Below are 26272 nucleotides of genomic sequence, written 5' to 3'. Positions count from 1 at the left end.
GCTGTGTTCATAAAGTTGGGGGGGGGGGGGGAGACAAATAATAATTCTGATGCCATGTAAACCCATTCCCTTCTTACTAAGACGGGGGGTCCGGGAGTCGTCCACCGGAAAATTTTGATTTTAAAAGTGCAAAATAGCGCTTTTTAAGCAGTTTTTGTATCTAACCATTGGATACATCGATGTTAAAATTATTATTGTTTCCTTAAGATAAAATTTGCGAGTGAAGAAATTACAAATAAAGTTGGGCAGAATAATATTATAAAATAAAAATATCACGGTCTATAAAGTTGGAGGGGACAGTCCCTTCCACCCAAAAAGTTCAGGGGGACACGTCCCCCCTGTCCCCCCCGGTTCCTAAGCCTCTGCTGTAAAGTCGGTTTACGGACGATAGTTTAACGTGACAACGTCATAACAAAACATTGATGAAATGATTGCATACTTTTATGAATAAAATTGAATCGTTTTTTTATCGAATTATCACTATTTCGTATGGATACAAAGAAGGAGTGAAATGAAATCTACAATTTAATTGATAAAATTTACTTTTATTTGCACTCGTTAATTCAAATATGTTTATTACTTTAACGAAGAGATTGTTTTAACTATAACTTTTATACACGTTTGCTATTTAACTTCTTTCAATCTGTGTTATTCTGTTAAGGATAGGACGATGATAGGAAAAGTAGGAAACGAATGGGAGTGTTTAAAGTTTAATGTGCCTCGAAAAAGTCAAATCGAAGGTTGTTCCAATCGGGTGGAAGAGAGATAGATGCGGCGCAAGCGTACAATGAGCGTAACGGGACACAGTGTGACGGGACAATGTGGTACCTAACGGGACACTTTTTCGTACGTGCAGCCGGCGTTCGTTGATTTATTAGACGTTGTCACGTCAAAGAAACGGGGGGGGGGGGGGGGGTTGTCTGTAAAGTCGGTTTACGGACGATAATTTTACGTGATAACGTCATATCAAATTTTTTAAATTGCTGCTTTTAAAAAGCTTGCCTTAACCTGTTTGATATTATAGATGTTTCTCGCACACGGTGGTTGGCCGGTTCTTGCACGCTCGGCTCAGGCGGAACGTGACAATGAGTCGTGCTTTTACGTGCGTGCAGCCGGCGTCCATCGATTTATAAGACGTTATCACGTCAAAAAAAAACACACCTAAACTAAAAATTTAAAATACCCACCGACTTTGCAACTAAAAACTACCATCGTATTTTACCATTGGTTTTGTTTTTTCGTAGTCTGAGCCATGGGCGTCTCTGGCACATAAAGTTTAGGGGGGGGGGGGGCATAAAATAAATTTATTTATTTAAATGCTAGTACCTCCGTCGATTTAAGTATAAATATAAAATAATGTCTGTTTATTTTCAAAAGTATGCTTTGTATGTAATTTTTATTTGATACCTCTGATCTGCTCGGCTATATGTCATCACTGTAAATACATGTATTTTATAAACATGAAAAAAAAATTTAGGATGTACTTAAAAACATAGAGGGAACGTGTCACCCACGACCGCCCCCCCCCCCCCTACCCCGCCAGAGACGACCGTTGTCTGGGTTACCACGTTCTTGCAGTATCATTGAAGTAACAGGAAAACCAAATTTTCGTATCGATCAAAACTGAGGAAGTTTTGCTCACATCCCTCTTCACCAACTAGGAAAGAGCTGGTGATGTTCAAACGTTTGAACAGATTTTATTGAATCACCTTATCAAGTCACCTTTCAAACTATATATATATATATATATATATATATATATATATATATATATATTCAAAATCGGTTCGTTCGTTTGGGAGCTGCGATGCCACAGATAAGATGCACAGATACACGCGTCGGGGGTTAAAAATAACTACCAAACGTCTCGTACACGTAAGCTTCTGCCTGATGGATCCCTTAGCTGGGAAGCCTTCTTTTCACAGACGAGAGAGCCAAACGCCCGATCGTGCATCTTCGAGGTTTTTTTTTTTTGTTCATTGTAAAAGTTTAGGTTAGCTACATTTTAAATACTTTAAAACATTGTGAACGGTTGATTTGGTTAGGATAGCTACATTAAACATACTGTGAAATCATGTAAACGGTTTCCTAGCCCTGGATAGCTACATATCAAAAAGTTATTTGCTAAGCAACCATAAAACGATTTTACAGTATTTTTAATGTAGCTATACTAACCTAATATAACCAACCATCCACAATGTTTCAAAGTATTTATAATGTAGCTAACCTATCCTAATGGACCGCAAAATTTAATGCCACACCGGTTCATACAATGAGATAGAACGGCGTATGACGTATGAGTAGGCTACATCCCAAATAAATACACCTGTTGTGGTACGGAAGAAAGAAAAAAAAAAAAGCGAGCATGAACTTCGGGGAACTTCGGGTGTGGCTCTCTCGTCTGTGAAATGAAGGCTTCCCATTCCGGTATGTCCAGAAGGACGAGCGAATCGTAGGCTTCCCTTATTTAAAGGTTTGAGTAAGGTGATAGGTTGAACTGGCATTTGATCGCCGTGGTGCGTGACGTGTCAATCAGCAGCGCTAGGTGGCGGAGGCGGTGGGGTGAGGAACTAGCATCCGGGGCAGCTGCGCCGTGCGTACGTGACTGCTGTCTGCACGGGGGGGAGAAGTGTGCTCTCGCCAGTAGTCCGCGACGCGAATTAGCGCGCGCGTGTAGTGCAATCAGATTTAAGGCTGTGATTTTTTGTTTCGTTTTAAGTAACGAGCAAATTAATGCGATTTTGCGTGGCGTAGCTAGAAATTGTGTGCTGTCACAGCTGGCTGTAATGCGTTTTCGGGAGTGCTAACGGCGCGCTAGGTCACAATGTAAAAACGGGGGAAGCCAAAGATGTACATCAAGTTCTGTCCCTGCCCGAACACGCCCGAATGTTTACCTTCGGCCAACCTCGGATTTATATATATATATATATTTCTCTGTTTATTTTAATGTAGCTATACTAACCCTAACTAACCGTCCATGGTGTTTTTAAAGTGTTTTAATGTAGCTAACCTAACCGACCACTTTTAATATTTGAATTCATTTTTCCTGTGGCGAAAATAAAACAAATCCCGAGGTTGGCCGAAGGTGAATATTCGGGCGTGTTCGGGCAGGGACAGAACTTGATGTACATCTTAGGCTTCTCTAAAAACGGTGTCGGGTAGCTTCGTTACGACGTCCGAACAGACAAAGGCTGTGGTTTCCAGTACCGGGATCTGCCCGCCGACATGCAGTAAATGCAAGTAAGTCTCATCAGCATTGGCACCGCACCTCTCCCCAATTCAACCGCAATAATTAGGATTCGAATTGAGTGATGTAACGTCTTGCCCCACGTGCAACGGAACAATCGTACCGGTGTTTTTTTTTTTTTTTTTTTTTTTTTGCGATAAATTTACCCGCGAGCATGCTCAGAAACTTAAGGGGAAAATGTACCCTGACACGGCTGTGTAAAACATTTTTAATTGTTTACCCCCCGGTCTCTGCGAGACACAGATTTTTGTGCAAGTTATATAAAAATGGCAATTAAAAAAAAAATTGAGTTTAAAATACATTTTTTTGACGTGACAACGTCTAATCGATGAACGCCGGCTGCACGCACGAAAAAGTGTCCCGTTACGCACATTGTTCCGTTACGCTGTGTCCCGTTACGCTCATTGTACGCTTGCGCCGCATATATCTCTCTTCCACTCGACTGTTTATAAAGTAAAGTGAAAAGTTAATGTGGTTTTCATTGCTTATTTTATTACAACAACAATTTCGGCAATAAAGGTTAAATATTCTTGCATTTTAAAAATCTGATTACTAGTATAATTTCAAGTATTTATTCTTTTATTATTAAAATAAAAATGATTCAATTTTATTCATAAAAGTATGCAATCAGTTCATCAATGTTTTGTTATGACGTTGTCACGTTAAACTATCGTCCGTAAACCGACTTTACAGACAACCAAATTTTTAAACATATTTTTTTAAACACTTTAAAGAGCAATTTTCAGTATTGTTACGAACGCGAGAGACCAGATGCCGCGATGCCAGGTTCGGAGCTGGCTGGCAACCACACACGGCCACTGACGTCACGCGCCGTCCACTGACGTAAGGCATGCCCATGCGTGCCTGGCCGGATTACAAGGGTCGTCGCTTGCCCTATCCCCCCTCCAAAGCCCGCGCATCGTCCTGCCTCGGGCTATTATCACCTTTAGCGGCCTGGGAATTCCGGGCTCACAGAGGCCGCCGCGTGGAGTGGCGTGAATAAGCGTCGTCATTCTCGATGTTTCTGGCGTCGAGTCGGCCCGGGGATGACGAGACTAGTCACAGCCGCTCTCGTCGGTTCGAGAAGGGCTGTCCCCCTGGAGTTGGGCCCGATACATAAATTACGCAAGAACGCAAGACGCTAAATGTTCAGCGACCGCAATTACAGAGTACCGGTTTATAAACTACGCAAGGCGCAATCAACGCAACTCGATTAGAACTGTTCAACTTCCAACGTTCTTGCATTTCCGACAGCCATATTTGAAGAGAAGACGCAGACGTTAAGTGCGTAAGGCTAGGTTCACAATTAAAAAAAAAAAGATAAGCGAGTGCATAGCAGGCCATGCGCACGACCTGTGCTAGATAGGTTCACAATTGAAATCTTACTGTTAATTTCAGCCAATGAAATTTCCCGATGTATCCGACATCTGTTGGCAATTTTAGTAAGTATTAACCACCAAATGATTATCCCGTGACATCTGACCAGCAATTTGTGAGCACAGTTTTTCAGCATATAAATAAATAAGAGTTATATCAAATTTTAGTTAACCATTCTAACCATGACACAATGTTTTTAATATAAAATTTTCAAGAGAATTATAAGTAATAGCATGAATTAATTTTTAAAGCAGGAATCACACCTGAGCATTGTAATATTTCGACGATTTCTTGCCGCAATATAATTGATAATGAATAATGATTGATAAATATAAACTAGTACCACCAAAATGGCTTCTCAATCGATTCTCATTGGCTGTTGCGTGATTCGTCCGTAACAGGAATAAAATATATTCATTTCCCTGCTATGCGCACGACCTGTCTCCCATACACAGACCGTCCTATGCGCTATTGTGAATCAGTAGGTTGGAAAAAATGGCGGTGAAGTCTTATGCCCACGAGCTACTATTACTTTTTCAGTTGTGCACTCAAGAGCCCACGATATTAAACTTTAACACAATCGAATAAAATCAGACTTGTAAATAAAATTATTGACCATTTATACTTGTTTTCATGATGAAATATGAAAAATCAAACGATGCCCGGGGCAGAAATTTGTGTTCTACTGCTTTGAATTTTAAGTTATAAGGTTGGTGACATCTTGCGACATGTGTGTTTTATAAACAACCGTGCTTTTCTTGCGTTCGCCGCGTGTTGCGTTGTTGAGTAGTTTATAAACCCGGTCTTGGTCCCTGTGCTATTACCAACCTCGAATAATTCACCGACCCGTACGATTTAAAGGTATGCTTTGTTTTCCAACGATCCAAACTTTTAAATATATACAATTTAAGTATATAAAAGGCTAAGATTATTTTTTTTATTGAATAAATCGCGATTATACTTATCAAACTTTCTCACAGTGAAAGCAAACAACATATGTTAATCACACTATTCAGAATTTCATACGTTTATGTGATAAACATTAATTTTCAAAAAAAAATTCAGAGGAAGATTTTTTTTCATTCAATTTTACAATTTCAAGTCGTAGTGTTGGTGAGGTCTTGTGATTTCCGTACTTTTTTTTTACAGACTACCATTGTTTTCGCGCGTTAGTTGCGTTTTGTCTCCTTGCGTGCTCGCAGTTCTTGCGAGGTTTGCAAGAACCCGACCTTGTGTCGGGAAAAAGTCAGCTTTACGCAGTTTACTACAAGCTTACCCGTGCTTCTACGGAATCTTTACTTACGAGCGAGTCAAGCATTTTTCAAGCTACCAAATTGTTTTCACGCAGGAACCTATTTACAGCAGATTTGGAGAGGTCGCGTCGTGCATGTGTGAACGAGATTTAGAAAACAATTAATAGAATCTGAACTATTTGAACAGGATTCGATGGGGGGTTTGTTGTTTCGGCTGGATGTTTTCATTGCGGATACCTGGATGTACAGAAATAGTCAATACAGTGTATAGTTACAAACAAAAAAAAAACGCAAACTTTTTTTCATGAGGATTGAAACCAAAATATAAATGAGACGAAATATAAACGAAAACATTTTGGCTTGAAAAAAAAACTATTAAAACCACATAAGAAAAACCTCTATACCAACCAAATCTTAGAATGAAAAAATGCATTACAATTTTAAGCTAGTAGTAACTTATTAAGACATTCTATATTCCAATTGTATGTAAAAAAATCATTGAAATATATTTTGTTCTAAGATTTGATTATAATAAAGGTTTTTCTTATGTGATATGAATAATATTACAGCCAATAATTTTTTTTTGTTTTTTTTTTTATTCAAGCCCTTATTTTGTGAAAATCCGTTTGCTTTTTTTTTCTTCTAACTATACATTGTATTGACTATTTCTCTACGTTCAGGTCTCCGCAATGAAAATATCTAGCCGACAAAACCAACCTCATCGAAATTCTGTCAAGTCGTTCAGATTCTATTCATTGTTTTTATATATTCTCGTTCATTTATGCACGATGCGACCTCTCCCTATCATCTCGACCAGAAGTTGATTACACGTGCAATATTTTGATTAGTGGTGGTGATTGGGAAGCCAAAGATGTCCATCAAGTTCTCTCCCTGCCCGAACACGCCCGAATATTCACCTTCGGCCAACCTCGGGATTTTGTTTTATTTTTGCGGCAGGAAAAAATGAATTCAAATATTAAAAGTGGTCGGTTAGGTTAGCTACATTAAAACACTTTAAAACACTATGGACTGTCAGTTAGGTTAGTATAGCTACATTAAAATAAACAGAGTAATATAAATATATATATAAATAAACCCGAGGTTGGCCGAAGGTGAATATTCGGTCGTGTTCGGGCAGGGACAGAACTTGATGTACATCTTAGGCTTTCCGTTGGTGCTTACCGCTGTTGAGCTGCATGGAGACCCACCGCCTCATCACAAACCCGTCTGGATCCTGAAACGAAACAAAAACATTTTTTTTTACATTACATATGCGTGGCCTACAGCTTGACGCCAATTGGCCAAAGGGTCATTGTACCTTAGTAATCATCATTGTTAATTCGTAGGTAATCAATTATCATCATGTATATTTTACACCCATGCCTTACCCGGGACTCGAACCCAGGATCCCTCGCACCGTAAGCTGGTGTGCATCCGACTATGCTACGGAGGTCGGCAACAAAACAAAAACCACAACAAAATTGAATAGAAAACTCTTAACACACACTATGGTATTTATTTATTTTTTTTCTATTATTTATTTAGAGTATAAATACGCTAGATTATTAATTCTTAAAAAAAACAATCGCCCAACAGCAATAAACGTACCAGGTACTATTTTTTATTTGCAAAATTTTAAGTTACATTTTTTTTTAAAACCTCATGCAATTGACAGTTTTTGAGAGTAAATTTATTGAAGCAAAAATGATTTTAAAAAAAAACACGCATAGTTATAATTGTGTTTTGCAGTGTTAAAATTACAATATTGAAAAAAAAGTAATAATAATTTGGCAAAGTACAGAAACTAAACTTACTATTACTGTTGTATTATCTAGATCCTATACACGTTCCATGTGCTATAAAAAAATGCGTCGGCCGTACTCAGTATATATATATATATATATATATATATATATATATATATATATATATATATATATAACAAAATTCTTTAAATCTACGAAAATATTAAGACCAAAATAACAAGTTCAGTTATTTAAGCGCGTGCTTTCATTCATGCGGGAATTTTAAAAAAAATCAGAAAGTTTGTTATAGGCAACTTCATTTTAGAGTGATTTTACCGTTGGTTTGCACTCATCGCGATTCTCATTAGAGAGTACTGTTCCATGACGTCAGATACACGTGATGCATTCTGAACTGCCCGACCTCAGTGCTGCCAAGTTTACAAGCTCTGATCGCGCGGGGTAGCTCCATGCGAATGCGCCATCAGCACCTGACGTAACGGGTCACGGGAACCAATCAAATGCCGTTTCAGCATCTGCACCGTCAGCTCTGACAGAGCACACATTCTCGACCGCCCGTCCGACCAGGGGTGTGTCTGCGTTAAGCTACGGGCCACACAGGGCGCTGTGCTCGCTATGATCGCTATGATCGCTATGTTCGCTATGATCGCTATGATCGCTAAGTTCGCTACGCGAGTAAAATACAGACAGCTGCATCTCAGGTGTCACTGGCCACACAAAGCTGTGTACGATATGTTCGCTATGTTTCTTAAACAAAAACGTCGCTGACTTCGAGAATGCGCAGATAAACAAAACATGTGTTTTACGCGCGGAATTTTGCTGTACTTCTGCGTTCTTTTTTTTTTTTTTTTTTTTTACGAAGATTGATTTCTCTCAGTATTGTATTTTAAATTGCAAATTCTATGGAAAAGGCTAATTAAAAGATTACGAAAATATCCACGTTCATGAAATAAATCGTGTGGAAGAATATAGAAGGCAGGACATGTAGGAAAATGCCTGGGATTTGATTCCAAGGGAATGCTATCAAACCGAGTTGAGGTACTTCAGCTAGTATATTTCCGGAAGATGCAGTAATATTTGTAACATTCAACCTGGGTAAAACGACCAAATTGACTGTTTTTGTTTTGTTTACTCTGACCAAACCGTTACAGATGTAACACAACCAAATGTTGCGCTGACACATAGTACGTTCAAAATATTCTCTCTATCTTTCTCTGTCTCTTACAAACACACACATACACACACACGTATATATATATATATATATATATATATATATAGTGAACATCATTTTCGGATCTTTATCCAGTTTTTCTGCAATCATGTTGGCCATCATATCGACACTGGTTAAATAAATTTTAAGGCCAGATACGAGGTAAAAAATAATCAGGAATCCCTTTTATATAGTGATTCCTAAAAGAAAACTTACACGGCTAGTAATAAAAAAATGCACTCACAATGACGTAGACATCGACTGCATCCTCATACGGCGTAAGCTCTGTCGTGAGGAGGATGACTCTGAAGTTGACTGAAATCAACAAAAAAAAATTGGTTGTAAATTCGGTTTACGGACGATGAACGTCATAACAAAACATTGATGAAATGATTGCATACTTTTATGAATAAAATTGAATCATTTTTATTGAATTATCACTATTTTGTATGGATACAAAGAAGGGGTGAAATGAAATCTACAATTTAATTGATTAATTTACTTTTATTTGCACTCATTCATTCAAATATGTTTATTACTTTAACGAAGAGATTATTTTAACTATAACTTTTATACATGTTTGTTATTTAACTTCTTCCAATCTGTGTTATTCTGTTAAGGATAGGACGATGATAGGAAAAGTAGGAAACGAATGGGAGTGTTTCAAGGATGATATGAAGGAAAATGGCTTACCCAACACCAAGATGCAGTCAAAAATACTATATTTGCGCCACGGACTCTGCAGAAATGCTAGGAGGAACGGGTTAGCAAAGAGCAATTAAAATGTTACATTGAAATGCATGAAAACAGAATTACGCCACGGACTCGGTCGCAATGCTAGGAGGTTCAGGTTATCAAAGAGCAATATAAAATGAGCGTAACGGGACACAGTGAAACGGGTCAATGTGCGTAACGGGACAATTTTTCGTGCGTGCAGCCGGCGTTCATCGATTTATTAGACGTTTTCACGTCAAAAAAAATTACCAAACCACTTGCAGTTTTTTTATTTATCTAAAATTAAATCTTCTATATTTGTTGTCAGGTGCACCGATTGAGATCAGAAAAACTAATCTGATGAAACAAACAAAGAACATAACTGCAGTCCAAACGTTTTTGGTTGAAATGAAATAAGGACCATTGTTTGAGGTCTCAAGTGACCGTTTATTTCCCTAGTTATTTTTTTAAAATTTAATTTCAAGTTAATAGCGCGAGCTGTGTGTAATCGGAAAGTGCTTCTGCAAGTAACACTAATCTTGCAAATTTTTTCAAGCTGTTCTTCCCAGCAGCAAGTTAAGTCAATAATTTTATTCAAAGTCGTTATTTTATTTTACGGCGCGAAAGTTTTAACGAGTGAAAACGTAATGAATGTAGTAAAAAAAAAAACTACATCGCGACCTTCAATGCAAGCAACGTCTACGTCATTTTTAAAAAAAGGTTTTCTGAACAACTTTATGAAACCCACGGAAGGCGGAAACGCAAGACGGGACGCAATAAGTTGAAAACTGACCCATGCTCGCCGTGCGTTTTTTATTTTATTTTATTTTTTGCGTTTATAAACGGGTGTCTGAAAGTATTGTTATTGGATTTTTTTTTTTTTTTTTTTTTTGCGTAGTTTTTCATCGTTGACGTGACCTTTCACAGCTCAAAACCATCGATCAGTGAGTATACCTGGTGACTAACATGTGTGACCCAACGCAAAACGCAAGAGAGAGCTAAACCGTCAGAGGATAAACCGTCAGGGAAATGACGAATCAGGGACGAAGCCAGGGAAGGCATCGACCCCTCCCTTCAGGGGCGTAGCCGGGGGGGGGGGGGGGGTTAGGGGTTCGAACCCCCCCCCCCCCTTTTAGCACCAAATCTTTAATTAATTTCTTATTCATCACTCAAACAAATTTCATATTAAAATTAATAAAATTTTTACCATTACAATATTTAAATTTAAGTACCGAAAACTGCTAAAATAGCACTATTTTACACCGTAAAGTCCAAATTTTCCCGGGGGAGGACCCCCGGACCCCCCGCTTTAATACGAGAGGGTGGGGGGCCATGCTTCTTAACAACCCCCATACGCAAATCCTGGCTACGCCACTGCCTCCCTTACAGAATTAAAAATCATATAATAAAAACAAAGCCAATATGAATATATATGAATATGATAGGTATATCAATATTAATATAGCAGTAGAGTGTCGGGAGTATTACGCGGTAAGAAATTCTATAGCCAACACCTTCAGTGCCTACAAACATCTGATTCACTGGCACGACTGATCAAGATCAAGTACACACTCAAGTAAAATTAAAAAAAAAAAAAAAAAGACTGACATTTTCCATGAAAACCTGGCATACACAACACAATTATATTAGTCATATGGTCACAGAGAAATTATTTAAGGATTATTGTAATCCTTAGTGGGCTACAACAATGTATTTCTTTCCAGTTATAGTCTCCCGAGTAGTCTTGTAGTTTACACACAGTTTAAAGTGAGCATGTCTTTCATAAAAACTTGACATCTGTGATTCATCTATTTAGCACATTACGTATTTATGACCTGTTTCAACTAAATTATCCAACAATTGCCTTAATAGTCAATTATATAAAAACGAAAAAATATATATAATTTTCACAGTATTCTTTACTCGGGCAAAATCATTACCTAAATTTCAACGTGAAAACGTTGGGAGTTCTAGAATTCTACTTATTCTGTGAGATTTTAACATTTTATGTAATGGTTAGTTTGGACTCCTTCGTCCACGGAATGCCCTGGTGTCGACAACATAAATTTCAACATGCAAACGTTGGGAGTTCTACAAGTCTTCTTATTGTCTGACATTTTAAAATTTTATGCGGTGGTTAGTTTGGATCCCCTAGTCCACACAATGCCCTGTGACGACAACCTAAATTTCAATGTGTAAACGTAGGCAGTTCTAGAAGTCTGTTTATTCTCTGAGATTTTAATATTTTATGCAATGGTTAGTTTGGATCCCCTAGTCGGCGCAATGCCCTGTGACGACAACCTAAATTTAAATGTGTAAACGTTGGGAGTTCTAGAAGTCTACTTATTGTCTGACATTTTAACATGTTATGCAATGGTTAGTTTGGACCCCCTCGTCCACGCAATGCCCTGTCGACGACGAGAGTACCCGTCTGGCCGGAGTTGTAGAGGGGCTTGCTGGTCTGCACGACCACGGCGAGTGAGCGGGGGGAGAAGTGCAGGTCCGTCTCCTCGGCGAAGACGTCGCCTCCCTCCACCTTGAGGCGGTAGCGGCCTCCCTTGCTGGACCACGGGATCTGCAAACACGTGGGACAACCGCCCCTTTGTCTGCCGGATCGACACTCCTTGCTAGTAGCTTCCCGAACCAAACCAACCAGTGCCAGCCAGATGGAAACAGCAATGCCCAAGCTACCAAGTCCCCCGCGCGGTAGACCTTTTTCTCTCCTCTGACCAACTCTTTTTCCGGATCCATCCTTCTGTTCACCCATAACTAGAGACAGGAAAAATTCGCGAATTCATTTCGCGATAGGCTAAAATACAAATAGTTATACCTCAGTGCTGCCTCTGCTATTGGCTCACAACTCACCTGGATGACTCTGGGCCAATGAGAAACACCCAACCAAAGCTTTATCGAATCACAGGCTGCTACGTTGGGACATCTCACAAGACAGCAGCCAATGAGTGGGTGGCATTTGACCGACTGTACGTAGAACTATGGAGTTCATCCTGCAAGTCATTGAACCCGCGAATATTTCCGGTCCCTATACGCATGACTTTTGCACCCCCGCATGAAAGAGCCCACTGTGTCTATGCAGGTTTTGACCTGGGCCCAACCTACCTCTAGTTTTAGTTTAGGATAGTCAGTGAGGGGAGTTAGTTAAACATTCCTTGCTAGTCACCCCCCCTCCCCCCTCAACCAAAACCAACCAGTGCCAGCCAAAAGGAAACAGCAAAGCCCAAGCTACCAAGTCCCCCGCGCGGTAGACCTTTTTTTGCTCTGTCCAACTCTTCTTCCGGATCCATCCCCTGGGCCAAACTTATCTAGTTTGTCTGGAATAGTCAGTCATTGGCGCCAATCGCAGCCATGGCTGGCCAATCCTCCTCCCATCACATGATGCATGCTACCTCTCCTGTGTGGCTAACAACCTGCATGATTGGAAGCGCATAAGGCTTCGGCCTGAGACGCACTTACAGTCTTCTCTAACCCATACCTCTCCCGCTCACTCATAGCTTTTAAGTTAGGTTAGGAAGAAACAAAAAATCACTTCTTGTTATATGTTGCAAAACTTCTTGGACGCGCGCCATTGCAGTTTTTGCACGGTTGATTCGCCACATAAAAATGTAATTTAACTGGTGGCGTGGAAAATTTATAACGATAATCAGGGGTGTAACATTTATGCTTTGTGTTGTACCCAGTACCTCAGATAGTTTCCCTGAGTAGCTTTCCAGTACTGACTGCGCGCAATAATGAGCATAATGAAACAAAAATAAATTCAAATTATTGTATTGAATGCATGATTATCTTTTTCCATGTTGTAAAAAAAAAGGCTATGCTTTGATGAAACGTGAATTGAAACATGCCGTGTGCTGCAGCACAACAAGGTATTTGTAGGCGACTGGTTCGTGGGGGGCGCAGCGCAGTGTGTCATCTCACTCATGTCCACACGTAATCACCCGCATCGCGGTTGCAGATGGCTCTAGGAAAGCTTATTAAGAGTTGTTTTTTTCTCTAGGGCTGTTTGCACGTCTATAAGTATTTATTATTGAGAAGTGCATTAATCAAATGTATCCTGATATAATTTTTTTTTAATCTTAGGTTTCTTGTGTTTTCACCTTTAAATGCACCTAAAATACACGATCCGTGCTGAATATTTAAATTCAGCCCGTCCCCGTTACCCCTTGATATCTCGTCCTGGCAGTTGAAAGCCATGTCCAGGAATCCGCTTAGTTAGGGCTTTGTAAAGGCTTTCACAAATCTTTATTCATCGCAAGGCCCACAGCAGCATATGGGTTCTAGCAGGGACGTCGGAACAGGGGGGGCAGCAGGGGCGAGTCGCCCCCGTGCTGTTATGCTTGGGGGGGGGGGGGGCGAGAGTAGCATTTCGCCCCCCTCCTTTTCCCAGAATAAATGTTTGGTCCTAGTAGTATTTTTCTCAACCAGTAGTTACAAACGTTTCATTGGTGATCACATTGATTAGAAAATCAAATTTATGATTGTCAGTATACTGTCAAATGATTGCAAAATTCCTAGATGTAATTTTATTTAAATTGTACTACATGTACTGTCAGAGTAGTATTTAATACATACTACGACATCAAATTCTTGGAATGGTATATTTAATATTTTGGTTCGGAAAATCATTAAATAGCACAATTTCGCATCTAAAATTTCAAATTTTTCCGGGGGAGGGCCCCCGGACGACCCCCCGCTCTAGGACTGGGGTAAGTGTGGCACATCTTTTCGCCCCCCTCCCTTCCCCCCACTCATGAAAACGTTCCGACGTCCCTGGGTTCGAGTCCCTCCCGCGATCCCGCCAAAGAAACAAATTTTAAACACCGCCTTATAAGTAACCCAGTATCATCTTTTTTTCACAGATACATCCACACGTGAACTCTACTTTGCAACAAAGAGGCAGTGGGGCGGGCACTCCGCTGCCTGGGAACTCTTCGCGGGGTCCTTGGTTCGATGCTGGGTTCTGGCACGCGGACCACGAGGCCCGCGCAGTAGCTGTGGCGACAGTGCAGTGTCGCAGTGTCGCCTGATCCAAGCGGACAGTCTTGAGGAGGCGGCGGGCGGTACCTGCAGGTAGATGGTGTCGACGAGGAAGGGCGCGAAGAGCTTCTCTCCCCTGGCCACCTGGTCGCCGTCCCTGCTGACCTCGGCGGCGACCCTCAGCTCCGGAGGGTGGTCGGCCAGCAGGGTCACCGCCACGCCGAACAGCGCGCCCGGCCTCACGGTCCTCGGCGCCAGCACCAGGTACCGCCTGCATTGGGGGGAACACGGGGACCACCTCGCAGCTGAACTTCTCGAGTACTCCCCTCCCCCAGTGGCGGATCCAGGATTTTGGTTGGTTTGGAGAGGGGCTTGACCCAGCTGAGGCTAGGCTTTATCAAGACAACAAACACTAAAACAATAGTGGACCCATCAGATGCTTTTGGAGGGGGGCTTGAGCCCCTTAGCCCCCCCTCCCCCCTTTCTGGATCCGCTACTGCGGTCCCCCCAACCCCCTTCAACATTGCTTTTTTTTCCGTCCATATTTTTTCATACAAATATCTGACACGTCGAAAAATAATCACGGGGTGCTGGAGTCTCCAATGTGGCTCAGGTGCCGGTCCGCCATGTTGGATTGTGACGGCACGGCAGCCATCTTGGATGACCTTTACCTTGGACCTTCAAGATTTGCTAAACATTTTCTTAAGTTACTCAATATTTGCCAACAAAAAAAAATTCGCCACAATTTCCAGGATTTAGGACAGAAATTCCGCAAAAAAAAAAATATCAAAAATTATAATTTTCCTATTTTATGGGGAAAAAATTCCCATTTTAGTCCTCAAAAATGCCAGAGGCTTAAGAATTCCCCAAAGTGACTTAAACTCCCCCATGGACAAGCCGCCCTAAGCCACCGAGGTCATGAACTCCACCAATATGATGTCATGGCCGCCATTTTAAATTTAATGTAACCACTGCTTTTTTCGTTACGGCAGCCATCTTGAAAATCCGTATTTTTTTATTCTATAAAATCGGGAAAAATTGTTAAAGTCTAAAAAAATAATTAAATTTTTAATATAAAACATTACGCCATTTTAACAACCGTTCGCCATCTTGAAAATGACTAATTTTTATGCTAAAAATCGGGAAAAAATTTTAAATTATTAAATAATTTATAGTATATATTTTTTATAAAAATTTCTATATTTTGAAATTATGACGACACGTCTACCGTATTTAAATTCTAAAATAATTATCCAGAAATTTTTAATGTAATAAAAAATTCTTTAAATATAATTTTAATAAAATTGTAATTATAAAACTCCCTACATCATGGAGACCTCGGTTCGAAATCGGCGAAAGAAAAACAAATAGGTACGAATCCTTCCTCCACGGAAGCCACCAGTAGACTGACCTCCCACCACTAATGCCAAGGTATATATGTCGCACGCTGGTAAGACGTCATGTCCGCCATCTTGTTTTCGTATGCTACCGCCATGTTTTAATTTTTTAACTGCTAAAGTGAAGTTATCGTTTATTGCAAGGACACCTACCGACATGACATTTGGCCGTCATCTTAAAAATCTGTGTTCATTTAGCTAGAAATTCGGGAAATTTTCCAAAATTCATTTTAAAAAGTTGCAATCAATATACTGATCAATTCAATCAGTTCAGTACTTGATAAATGCAAAAAATGATAATTTGAAATAAAAGATATTTATTGAATAAAAAGCAGCTTAGCTTCCTAATCTACCAGCCTCCAGTAAGCCTATGACGACATATTGGACGCCATCTTGTAAATTTGTAATAATTAATCAAGAAATTCGGAAAAAAATTCCAAAAATCACCAAAAAATGACTGTTTAAAATGATGATTGACTTGATGGATTTCCGTCCTTGGTTTGATTCTCGGCCAGTGATAAAGTAACTAAAGCTTAAAATAAATTTTAAATTCTGTTTTCAAATACCTTTCGTGAAATTTATTAATCGTTCTCTCTACGAAAAACGACTCTATAACAAGATAACTGTCCATCGAAATAAATATGTTGTCGCTGTGCCTACCATGGAATTTTAATTTTTCGATACTTGGAATTTCTTCGAACCAGGTCCTGGACAATTTTAGGCGTATAGGCCGAGTGTCTACGGACCACGGGGACAGACCATGCACAATGTCAGGCGTATAAACCAGTCGTCTCCGAACCACAAGGCCAATCATGTCCTGAGTACAGAATTATCGGTGCTCACTCGCCGTCGAAAAGGAAGCACGTTTCAAAAAGAAACCACATTCGTCAAAAATGGACATTAAAAAAAAGGGAAGCACATTTAACGAAAAGGACACACATTTGATAGAAAATTCGACTTGGTAGGATACGATCTCATAACAGGCCACGTTGAGCTTCACTACCGGTTTTCTCTCTCTCTCTCTCTCTCTCTTTCTATCGCCATTTCGCGGCCTCTTCGGCAGCAAATGAGGGGCTGAGAACAAAAACCAGGTAAGTTTCATTTATGTAAACATTTATTAAAGCACAATTTTTTTTAAGCAAATTACGTGAACTGTAAAAAAAATACGAGCGCTTCAATGGACATGTGGCACTATCCATGCAGGATTCACTTAACCTACTTGCAGAGAGAGTGACAGTGCGCAGTGCTGAGATTTCAACAGCCATTTACTCCGAAATGTGACCACACCTTCACCCACCTGGTTCTTGTGCTCAGCCCCCCCTAACTTCGGGAGTGTTCGGGCCTAGTCGGGGGTCAGTGAAACGCGTGGCGGACCAGTCGGTGGGTTGACCGGGGGGGGGGGGGAGCCTTTCTTTTCACAGACGAGAGAGCCACACCCGAAGTTCCCCGAAGGTTGCTTAGCAAATAACTTTTTAATACGTAGCTATCCAGGGCTAGGAAACCGTTTACATGATTTCAAAGTATCTTTAATGTAGCTATCCTAACCAAAATCAACCGTCCACAATGTTTTAACCAAGGTGTGGGAAGAATTGAACTTTAAGTTGGATGTGCTTTCAATTTGATGTTTGATTTGTTGTAAACAGTCTAAATTAAACTGTTATAATGTGCCACTGAAACTGGGACATTCTTTTATGGATAACCTGTATATTCGAGTTCATCGTTAAATTTGAAAATGATATAAAAAAAATAAAATCTAAGTTGCCCATTGGTATTGTTACAAATATTTATATATCATTGACCATTAGTTATCATGAGTTATTATCTTGCTGTCATCATTTGTGGTTTTTTTTTTTTTAATCGTTCTATCTGTTTTGGAAAACTATTGTGTTTGTTTCGTCTTTTCGTTTTGTCGTGTTTTGTTTCGTTTCAACCGTTGTGCTGAATTTTTTGGGTTCAATATTTTTGTGTCGTCATAATTTGTGTTTTTTTTTTTTTCGTTCTCTTAGTACATTTTTCTTTGTTTTTCTTTGTTTTGTTGACCATATTCCTGTCACGGAATATTTTGTGGTGTTTATATCCTTGTTGACAACAGCAATTTTTTGCTTAATTTTGTGTTTTTTGCCTTTTTTGGGTTTTATTGATTTATTTATTTATTTTTAGTTTTTAGTTTTTCTTCAACAGAAAAAGTTTTTAGCAATGGCGTATGTCCAAAAACTTACATCATATCATGAGTTGTCCAAAATTAAAAAAAAAAAAAAAAAAAACCGAAGATGCACGATCGGGAGTTCGGCTGTCTCGTCTGTGAAAGGAAGGCCTCCCGTGGCGGGGTGTTCCCCAGGCCGTGTGTGGGGAGTCCGTGGCGTCGCCTTGTTTAGAGCGGGGCGTGGGCAGGACTGCTTCCAGGGAGCAGCGACCGTGTTCCTTACACCATGACCGTGCCGAGCCGTCGAGAGGAAGCACTGGCGCACGGGACGGGTCGTTACCACAACGCCGAAACACCATTAACGCCGAATGTCAAAATTGACCACAACGCCCGACAGCTAGAAAACTGCTGTGTACCACAACGCCGAAATAACAACTGAATGAATTTGTGTGTGTGTTTCTTAAATGTACCTTAACGCCGAAATACCACAATCAAACCTAACCTTACCTAACCTAACCTAGCGTAATATAACCTAACCTAACTTAACCTAGCCTAGCCTAGCCTAGCTTAAACTAACCTAGTCTAATCTAACCTAGTCTAATCTAACCTAGTTTAACTTAACCTAGTCTAACCTAACCTAGTCTAACCTAACCTAACCTTTGTGGCAGTCCTGCAATGACATTTTTCGGCGTTAGTGTACTTCGGCGTTGTGGTAATTTGGCGTTGTGGTACACAGCAGTTTTCTAGCTGTCGGCGTTGTGGTGCGTCCCCGCACGTGCCCACGGGCATAGATATTATTAAGGGGGCGCCTCCCATTTCAGGTCAAGATTTTATATTTCCAGTAGTTACAGATAAACTTGTAGACTTCTTATCAAATGTTTAACTTTCACGAAATGAAACATATATAGCTACAGCTCATACTTTTTTTTGCATAATTAGCTGCCAAAGTTACTTTTTTTTTTTTTACGTTTTTGGGTTGTACAAATAAGGAGAATTTAATTTATTGCAGAACTGAAACTTTTTAGGTTGAACTGCAATGCCACGGGCTACTTCAAGAAATTGTTTGAATTTCTTTCAGAAAATATTAATTAATTTTACCTGGCATTTCAAAATTCTCAATTTTGTTATGATTTTGACAGCCAAGAAACATGAAATGAGTTTTTTTGTAATATAAATGCAAACCATATCATGAAGTAGCCAGTGGCATTGCAGTTAAACCTAAAAAGTTTCAGTTCTACAATAAATTAAATTCTCCTTATTTGTACAACCCAAAAACGTTAAAAATTTAACTTTGGCAGCTAATTATGCAATAAGTATGCACTGTATATATTTTTCATGTCGTGAAAGTTAAACAATTGGAAAAGTCTAAAAGTTGATCAGTGATTAATATAAATATAAAATCATGACCTGAAATGGGAGGCACCCCCTTTTAACTGCCTGTACCAACTTTTCAAACCCCACGATCTTTAAGAGGGATTCAGGCCTCACCATCCCGAAATTTTTAAAATATTTATTTTATATACCGTTTGCAATAAAGCTTCCGTGCTTAAATGTTTTTACCTTGTCATGGCTTAGCTTTGGCTGCCTGTTGAAACCGACCGTTCTGAACTAGTGATTATCCATCAAGCGCGTAGCCAGACGTACGGATCCCTCCCCTTCTAGAGTTTTTTTTAAAGCAAAGACAGAATAAGAAATAATATGTAAGTTACAGTACAAGTCGAAACGTTGGGAAAACGACCCTGGCCATGGAAAACAAACTATCTAAAAATTTTAAAATTAAAATCTGTTGCGAAAATCCTGAAGGCCCGGCGCATTAAATTCGTGCTTTAACACTAACTCTTAAGAAGATGTAGGTACTGCCATCATAATTTTTTTTTTTTCGTCTCTCTTCATGTTAAACCACTTTTTGCAGTACAAATGCTGTAATTACATTCCATGTCTTGACGTGGCCTTGGGCATTTGCTGATGTCGAACTTCGCGGAAGAATGTGATGATTATGACAGTTGTAGTCGCTCCCGTGACGAAGTCAGTTGTTCCCCCCCCCCCCCCCCCGGCGGATACGTGCAACAGTACAACAGTACGTATACGTACAACAGTACGACCACGCGCTAGAAGTCTGCAGCTGTCAGACCTGTTGCGAAGGGAGTGAATAGGGGGGACGCACCACAACGCCGAAATACCACAACGCCGAAAACCATAACGCCGAATGCCAAATTGACTACAACGCCGACAGCTAGAAAACTGCTGTGTACCACAACGCCGAATTACCACCACGCCGAAATACATTAACGCCGAAAAATGTCATTGCAGGACTGCCACAAAGGTTAGGTTAGGTAAGGTTAGCACACAAATTCATTCAGTTGTTTTTTTTTTTTTTCATTTTGCTCCAGTGCCGCCCCCCCCCCCTTCCCCGCAGCAACATTTTTTTCGGGCGTTACTGTATTTCGGCGTTGTGGTACACAGCAGTTTTCTAGCTGTCGGCGTTGCGGTCAATTTGGCATTCGGCGTTATGGTAATCGGCGTTATTGTACGTTCGGCGTTGTGGTATTTCGGCGTTGTGGTAACGACCCGTGAATAGGTATGAATGACGGAAGAGGAAGTAGGACAAGATAAATTCCCTTCAGCAATGGCGGATACAGGAATTTTTTCTTCCGAGAGGGGGATGAAAAGGAAATGAGTTTTTGAATAAAAATAAATATATATCATTTGAACCCGTACATAAAAAAAAAAAAAAAGCAATTGACACTAACACGCTTTAGTAGTAGTTGTGGCTTTTCACACAGTAACATCGTGTCTTCACTGATATTTTGCAAATTTGTTCATATCTTCGGTGGGGGGTAATATCCCCCCCCCCCACATTTTTCATCAGCGGAGAGCGGCCCAGGAGGGTGAAAAAATCTCCTTGTTCACGGCATTTTTCTTCCAGTGCTATACCCGTTCAAAAAATGTTGACCGTACAGTAGATTTATATTGTAGTATATTTCGAACTGGGATGAAGTTTGGAGAAACAAGAGAATGGAGAAATGGATGATAACGTGTTAAGATCACCTGTAAGGCAATCGAACGAGGAATATCTATAAAGAGAAAAAAAATCATCCACAATAATAATACGTATTATTTTTGATTAATTTTTATTTTAGTTGATTTGTACTTTTAAGGATTAATTTTTTACCGTTTGTATCAAGTATTTTAAATTTATTTATTTATTCTCGAGTAGACTTGATTTAATATATTATATTTAATGTTATAAATTCATTGAATATTATTTATAAGTTCACAGCCAATATTCGAGAAAAGTGGTTGGGATATACATTGACTACCTCGCAATGCCCCCGGAAAACGAGTAAAAACTTATTTTATATCAACCAACCACAAAATAATTAAGAATTTTAACATCTATATATTTTTTAGTGTCTATTATCTCCTGGTATCAGTGGCGTAGCCAGGATTTGTGTATGGGGGGTGTTAAGAAGCATGCCCCCCCTCCCTCGTATTAAAGCGGGGGGTCCGGGGGTCCTCCCCCTGGGGAAATTTGGATTTTAAGGTGTAAAATAGTGCTATTTTAGCAGTTTTCGGTTCTTAAATTTAAATATGGTAATGGTAAAAATTTTATTAATTTTAATATGAAATTTGTTTGAGTGATGAATAAGAAATTAATTAAAGATTTGGTGCTAAGGGGGGGGGGGGGGTTAACCCCTAACCCCCCCCCCCCCTGGCTGCGCCCCTGCCTGGTATACCCCAACTGGGAATTTTATCCAGGAATTCAGGATGAAGATACACCGATTAGATTCGGAATGATATGTAGTATATTTGTACTGTAATATATTTGAATTGTGATTGCTCGCCTGTCTTTCTAACGAAAAATCAGTATGTGGCATGCATCTGGCCACAAAGGTTTTGTACAGAATTCAAAACGCAATGCATAGACAGTAAAACTCCGTAGAAATTGTTCAAAATAGATTTTAAAAAAAGGCATAAAAACTTAATAGCCCAACGCCGCGGACGGAGACGGTAATTAAAAGAGTCACACTCCGACGTCGCGAAAGGCAAATCGCACACTGCGCGTCATAAGGTGACGTCACTGGACAGGAAATGAAAACCTGAGCATCACTCGGAGAGTACGCGCGCGTGCAAGCGCGTAATTATCGAAGCCGCGGGAGACAAAGCAATTAATTACTTCCCCCTCCCCCTCGTTTTTTCCCCCTTCTTACCAACTTTCCCGGAGCATCGCACTCCAGTTAGCGCCACTGTTCTCAGCTCTGTAACACTTAAGGCGGAGTCTCACACGCCATGTTGGATTTTTTTTTTGTGTGCGACATCTTTAGCCCCTCTGTACACGGCGCTTGGTAGGAGCGATTTCGTGACCGGAACGGAAGTCGCAAGGGAGCGGAAACGTGTGACCACGGTGCTGCCATCTGTGGCGGACGGCGCGAACCGAAGTTCGCAAAGACAAAGGGAATCTTTATAGTACCAATTGTTTAATGAATTTTAACAAGATGGGCAGTATTGTAATTCCTTTTTCGAAAATCAGGTCCATGGAGCGTGTGTCTGATCTGATCTAAAGTTGAAGTGACTCTGGTTAGCAATTGTTTAACGAAACAAGTTGTAGCTGCTTAAAGGCTATTGCTATTAGCTTGTTTAATATTCTGAAAGATCTCGAATCGTAAAAAAAATTGTAATAATAAAGTAAAGCTGTTAAAAAAAGTTAACAACAATCAGCAAGGAATTAGTTTTAATTTAATTTTATCCAAACATCAGTGCGAGGCAGTTCATTTGAACAGTAAAACAAAATATTCAATAATTTACTCTAAGCGATGAAACTAAACAATAAAGTAAACGATGGGTTCACAACAATTGTAACAAACATTGCGTTGAAAAGCTTTCAAAGAGGTTTTGCAGTTGTCTGACTCTCTATTATATTTGTTTTTCTCCCTCCCCCGATCACCGTAGTCCTGAGCGTTGCACTTTTCGTTACGCTCTGATGGAGTCACCGCCTCGATACCGGCTGTATAGAAGTTTCACTTCGCTGTTCAGATAGGGAAAATTCAGGTGGATGAGTCGTTCTCATGTTGACTATTAATTAAGGATGGCCACGCCTTAATATTTTTTGAAAGTTTTTGATTACGAATAGAATTGAAGAGTCATTGCTAGAGACCTGCAAAATTCGCGGTTTTCCATGGCCTTCAGGATAGACTGCACATACCTCTGTACACTGGGGCAAATAAGGAAAGTTCATTGGCTGCCGACTTGTAAGTCGTCTCAGCTGGTTTGTCTGTGATTCGATCCTTCTTTGGTTGAGGGTTTATAACTGGTTGAGATTCGTCCAGATGAACAGTAAGCCAATAGCAAAATTATCTAAGAGGTATATGTGTTTGAATTCTAGCCTATCACCGAATGAACCCGCGAATTTTGCAGGTCTCTAGTCATTGCGCTTGTTCATGCAAGTTTCATTTCATGGTTTCGTTGTACAGTGAAAAAAAAAAGAAGCTAAAATGGATGTTTTCAAAGACGTTTTAGGTGCGAAAACTTCTAAACTTGGCATTGCAAGTTGTAAAATTGAAGGTTCAGGGAGCCTTCATCTTTAATACTCCAGCATCAGTAGAGACCGGAAAAAATCGCGGAATCATTTCGCGATAGGCTAGAATCAAAATACGTTTGCCCTTTTTACCGCATCAGTGATTGGGCCACAGTTTATCTGAATGACACTCGGCCGATGATAAACTTTCAACAAAAGAAGTATCGCATCACTAGTGTCCCAATTAACAGGTGACAAGAGTCAGTAGCCAATGCGCTGATGTAATTTTCCCGCGTGCATAGAGCATCATGGAGTATATCCTACAGGTCATTGAAATCGCGAATTTTTCCGGTCTCTAGTTATCAGATTAGAGGGTGGCCGCTGTGGGTCTCACAGAGGCGCGTTGCCGACGACAAGACTGCAAGCCAGCTGCGTGCCTGGCGCGTAGAGGCTGTGAAGCGTGCGATGCGCCAGCTGGTGTCGCCCTTAGCGGCCTCTTAACTTTCCAAAGACTTCACACATACATACACGTACACACACGTGATATCAAAGCTACCGAAGACAACACCAAGGAAGCCAGAGATAAAGCGAAGGCGGAAACGCTGGTAGGGTGGGAAGACAGATGGAAGACCTGCGAGACAAGGGCAGATGGACAGCTCGCCTGATCCCGAACATCAAAAACCTGGATCGACCGAAAATCACGGTGAGACAGATTTCTTCCTGACTCAACTGTTTGACAGGCCATGGCTCATTCAACGCATTACCTGCACAAATTTGGGCCTTCACCGCACTCCGATGTGATAGTATACTGCTCGGACAAAAAACCGACGACGCCAGAGCACACTTTTTTTTTCCGAGTGCGAGCGCTGGAGGAACAACAGAGCTGACACCGAAGAAACAATAGGCAAGACTCTCAATCCTATACTAGAAGAAAACTGGAATGAAATCGCTAGAGACCTGCAAAATTCGCGGTTTCGATGGCCTTCAGGATAGACTGCACATTCTCCTGTACACTGGGAAAATAACGCAAGTTCATTGGTTGTTGACTTGCAAGTCGTCTCAGCTGGTTTTGTCTGTGATCCGATCCTTCTTTGCTTGAGGGTTTATAATTGGTTGAGATTCGCCAAGATGAACAGTGAGCCAATAGCAAAATTATCTAAGAGGTATATTATGTGTTTGAATTCTAGCCTATCACCGAATGAATCCGCGAATTTTGCAGGTCTCTAGAAATCGCTGCCTACGCGCGGTGCATTTCTCAAGGAAAAGAAAACATCAGAGAGAGAGACAGAGAGACCAGTGGAACGGGAGCGCACGTCGCTTGACGCGACACGGACCGGGTTGAAGTAATTATACCGCGGTTCCGCGCCGGTCTCCACTGCAACACTCAAGGGGAAAGCGGAAAGCGGAGAGGAGGGTTTTTAGTGGGTGGGAATCCCACTTCAACGACCATCATGTATCATCTTTTTTTTTTTTTTTTTTTTTCGTTCTCTTCTGTTTTGGAAATTTATTGTGTTTGTTTTGTCTTTTCGTTTTGTCGTGTTTTTGTCTCGTTCCAACTGTTGTGCTGATTTTTTTTTTGGGTTCAATATTTTTGTGCTGTCATCATTTGTGGGGGTTTTTTTTCGTTCTCTTAGTCAATTTTTCTTTGTTTTTCTGTGTTTGTTGACCATATTCTTGTTATGGAATATTATGTGGTGTTTATATCCTGCTGACAACAGCAATTTTTTGCTTAATTTGTGTTTGTTTGTTTTTTGTCTTTTGGGTATTTTTTTTAGTTTTCTTCTACAGAAAAAGTGCTTAGCAATGGCGTATGTCCAAAAGCTTACGTTAAGTCATGCACTCCCATTGCACAAATCTTTCAAAGATAAAATATTCCCTCAAGGCGGTGTCATTGAAAGATTTTCCCTCATATATATATATATATATACCGTACACACGCGTTCCCTGACTTTCTCGCCGGCCTGGCATGAAAGGTAGCCATAGTTGATGACCGCGGAGGAGGAAGACTGATGCGATGGAACAAGGACGGGCTGTGTCTGATCCTCGCGAGCCAGCAGTTTCCTGGCGCTGTTGTCCGCCCACATCTGCACAAACACAAGCTGACACAACGGGAATACCTGCAGCCAGCACGTTTCCTCTGGCCGCTGGCTGTCGCCCGACCCAGGATTGCACAACAAATGCAATGCGGACCTAGCGGCCCCAAGTACCCAAACTCTGAATCACAGCTTCTTTTTTTTTTTCTGCTCCCTCTAAACTCTTTACACCTGGATATTTCCTTCCCTTATCCAGTATTTATAGGGGCAGGCAATTTTCGCGAATAAATCTGAACGCCTATTACACTGCAACAATGTACACCCGCACCAGCGGTTTCTTCCCTTGTGATTGGCGGCCGTCTGCGAGAGAATTCGTTGCCTTATTTGACCGAGCCACTCAGGACGCGTTTGCTTCCACACTGAATAGCTGTGATTGGTGTTCTAACAGTAAGCATTTACCTCAAAGAAACTCGCCCCAATGACGAAACACAGACGATGCTACAGAGTGTTTTAATTTTCAGGTAGTCTCGGAATCTTTTTGCGCGAAATATGCATGCCCCTAAGTATTGACCTCGCTTGCTTAATGCATGACCCTGAGTCTATGCAGATTTTACTCGGGCCACAG

At 40.5% G+C, this 26272-nt stretch overlaps 1 protein-coding gene across 1 annotated transcript in view; it reads right to left on the bottom strand.

Annotated features, from left to right (window-relative positions):
• LOC134539114 (thioester-containing protein 1 allele S1-like) overlaps window positions 1-26272 on the bottom strand; it is a 131661-nt gene that overhangs the window by 72916 nt on the left and 32473 nt on the right. The window contains exons 2-5 of the mRNA XM_063380853.1: window positions 14647-14830; window positions 11995-12142; window positions 9098-9168; window positions 7060-7111 (exon numbers count right to left, since the gene is read on the bottom strand). Of these exons, the coding sequence (XP_063236923.1) occupies window positions 7060-7111; window positions 9098-9168; window positions 11995-12142; window positions 14647-14830 (455 nt within the window). The remainder of the gene's footprint in view (window positions 1-7059; window positions 7112-9097; window positions 9169-11994; window positions 12143-14646; window positions 14831-26272) is intronic.

Source organism: Bacillus rossius, chromosome 14 (genome assembly GCF_032445375.1).
Source record: "Bacillus rossius redtenbacheri isolate Brsri chromosome 14, Brsri_v3, whole genome shotgun sequence".
Lineage (NCBI taxonomy): Eukaryota > Metazoa > Arthropoda > Insecta > Phasmatodea > Bacillidae > Bacillus > Bacillus rossius.
This window is presented reverse-complemented; position numbering and strand designations above follow the sequence as displayed.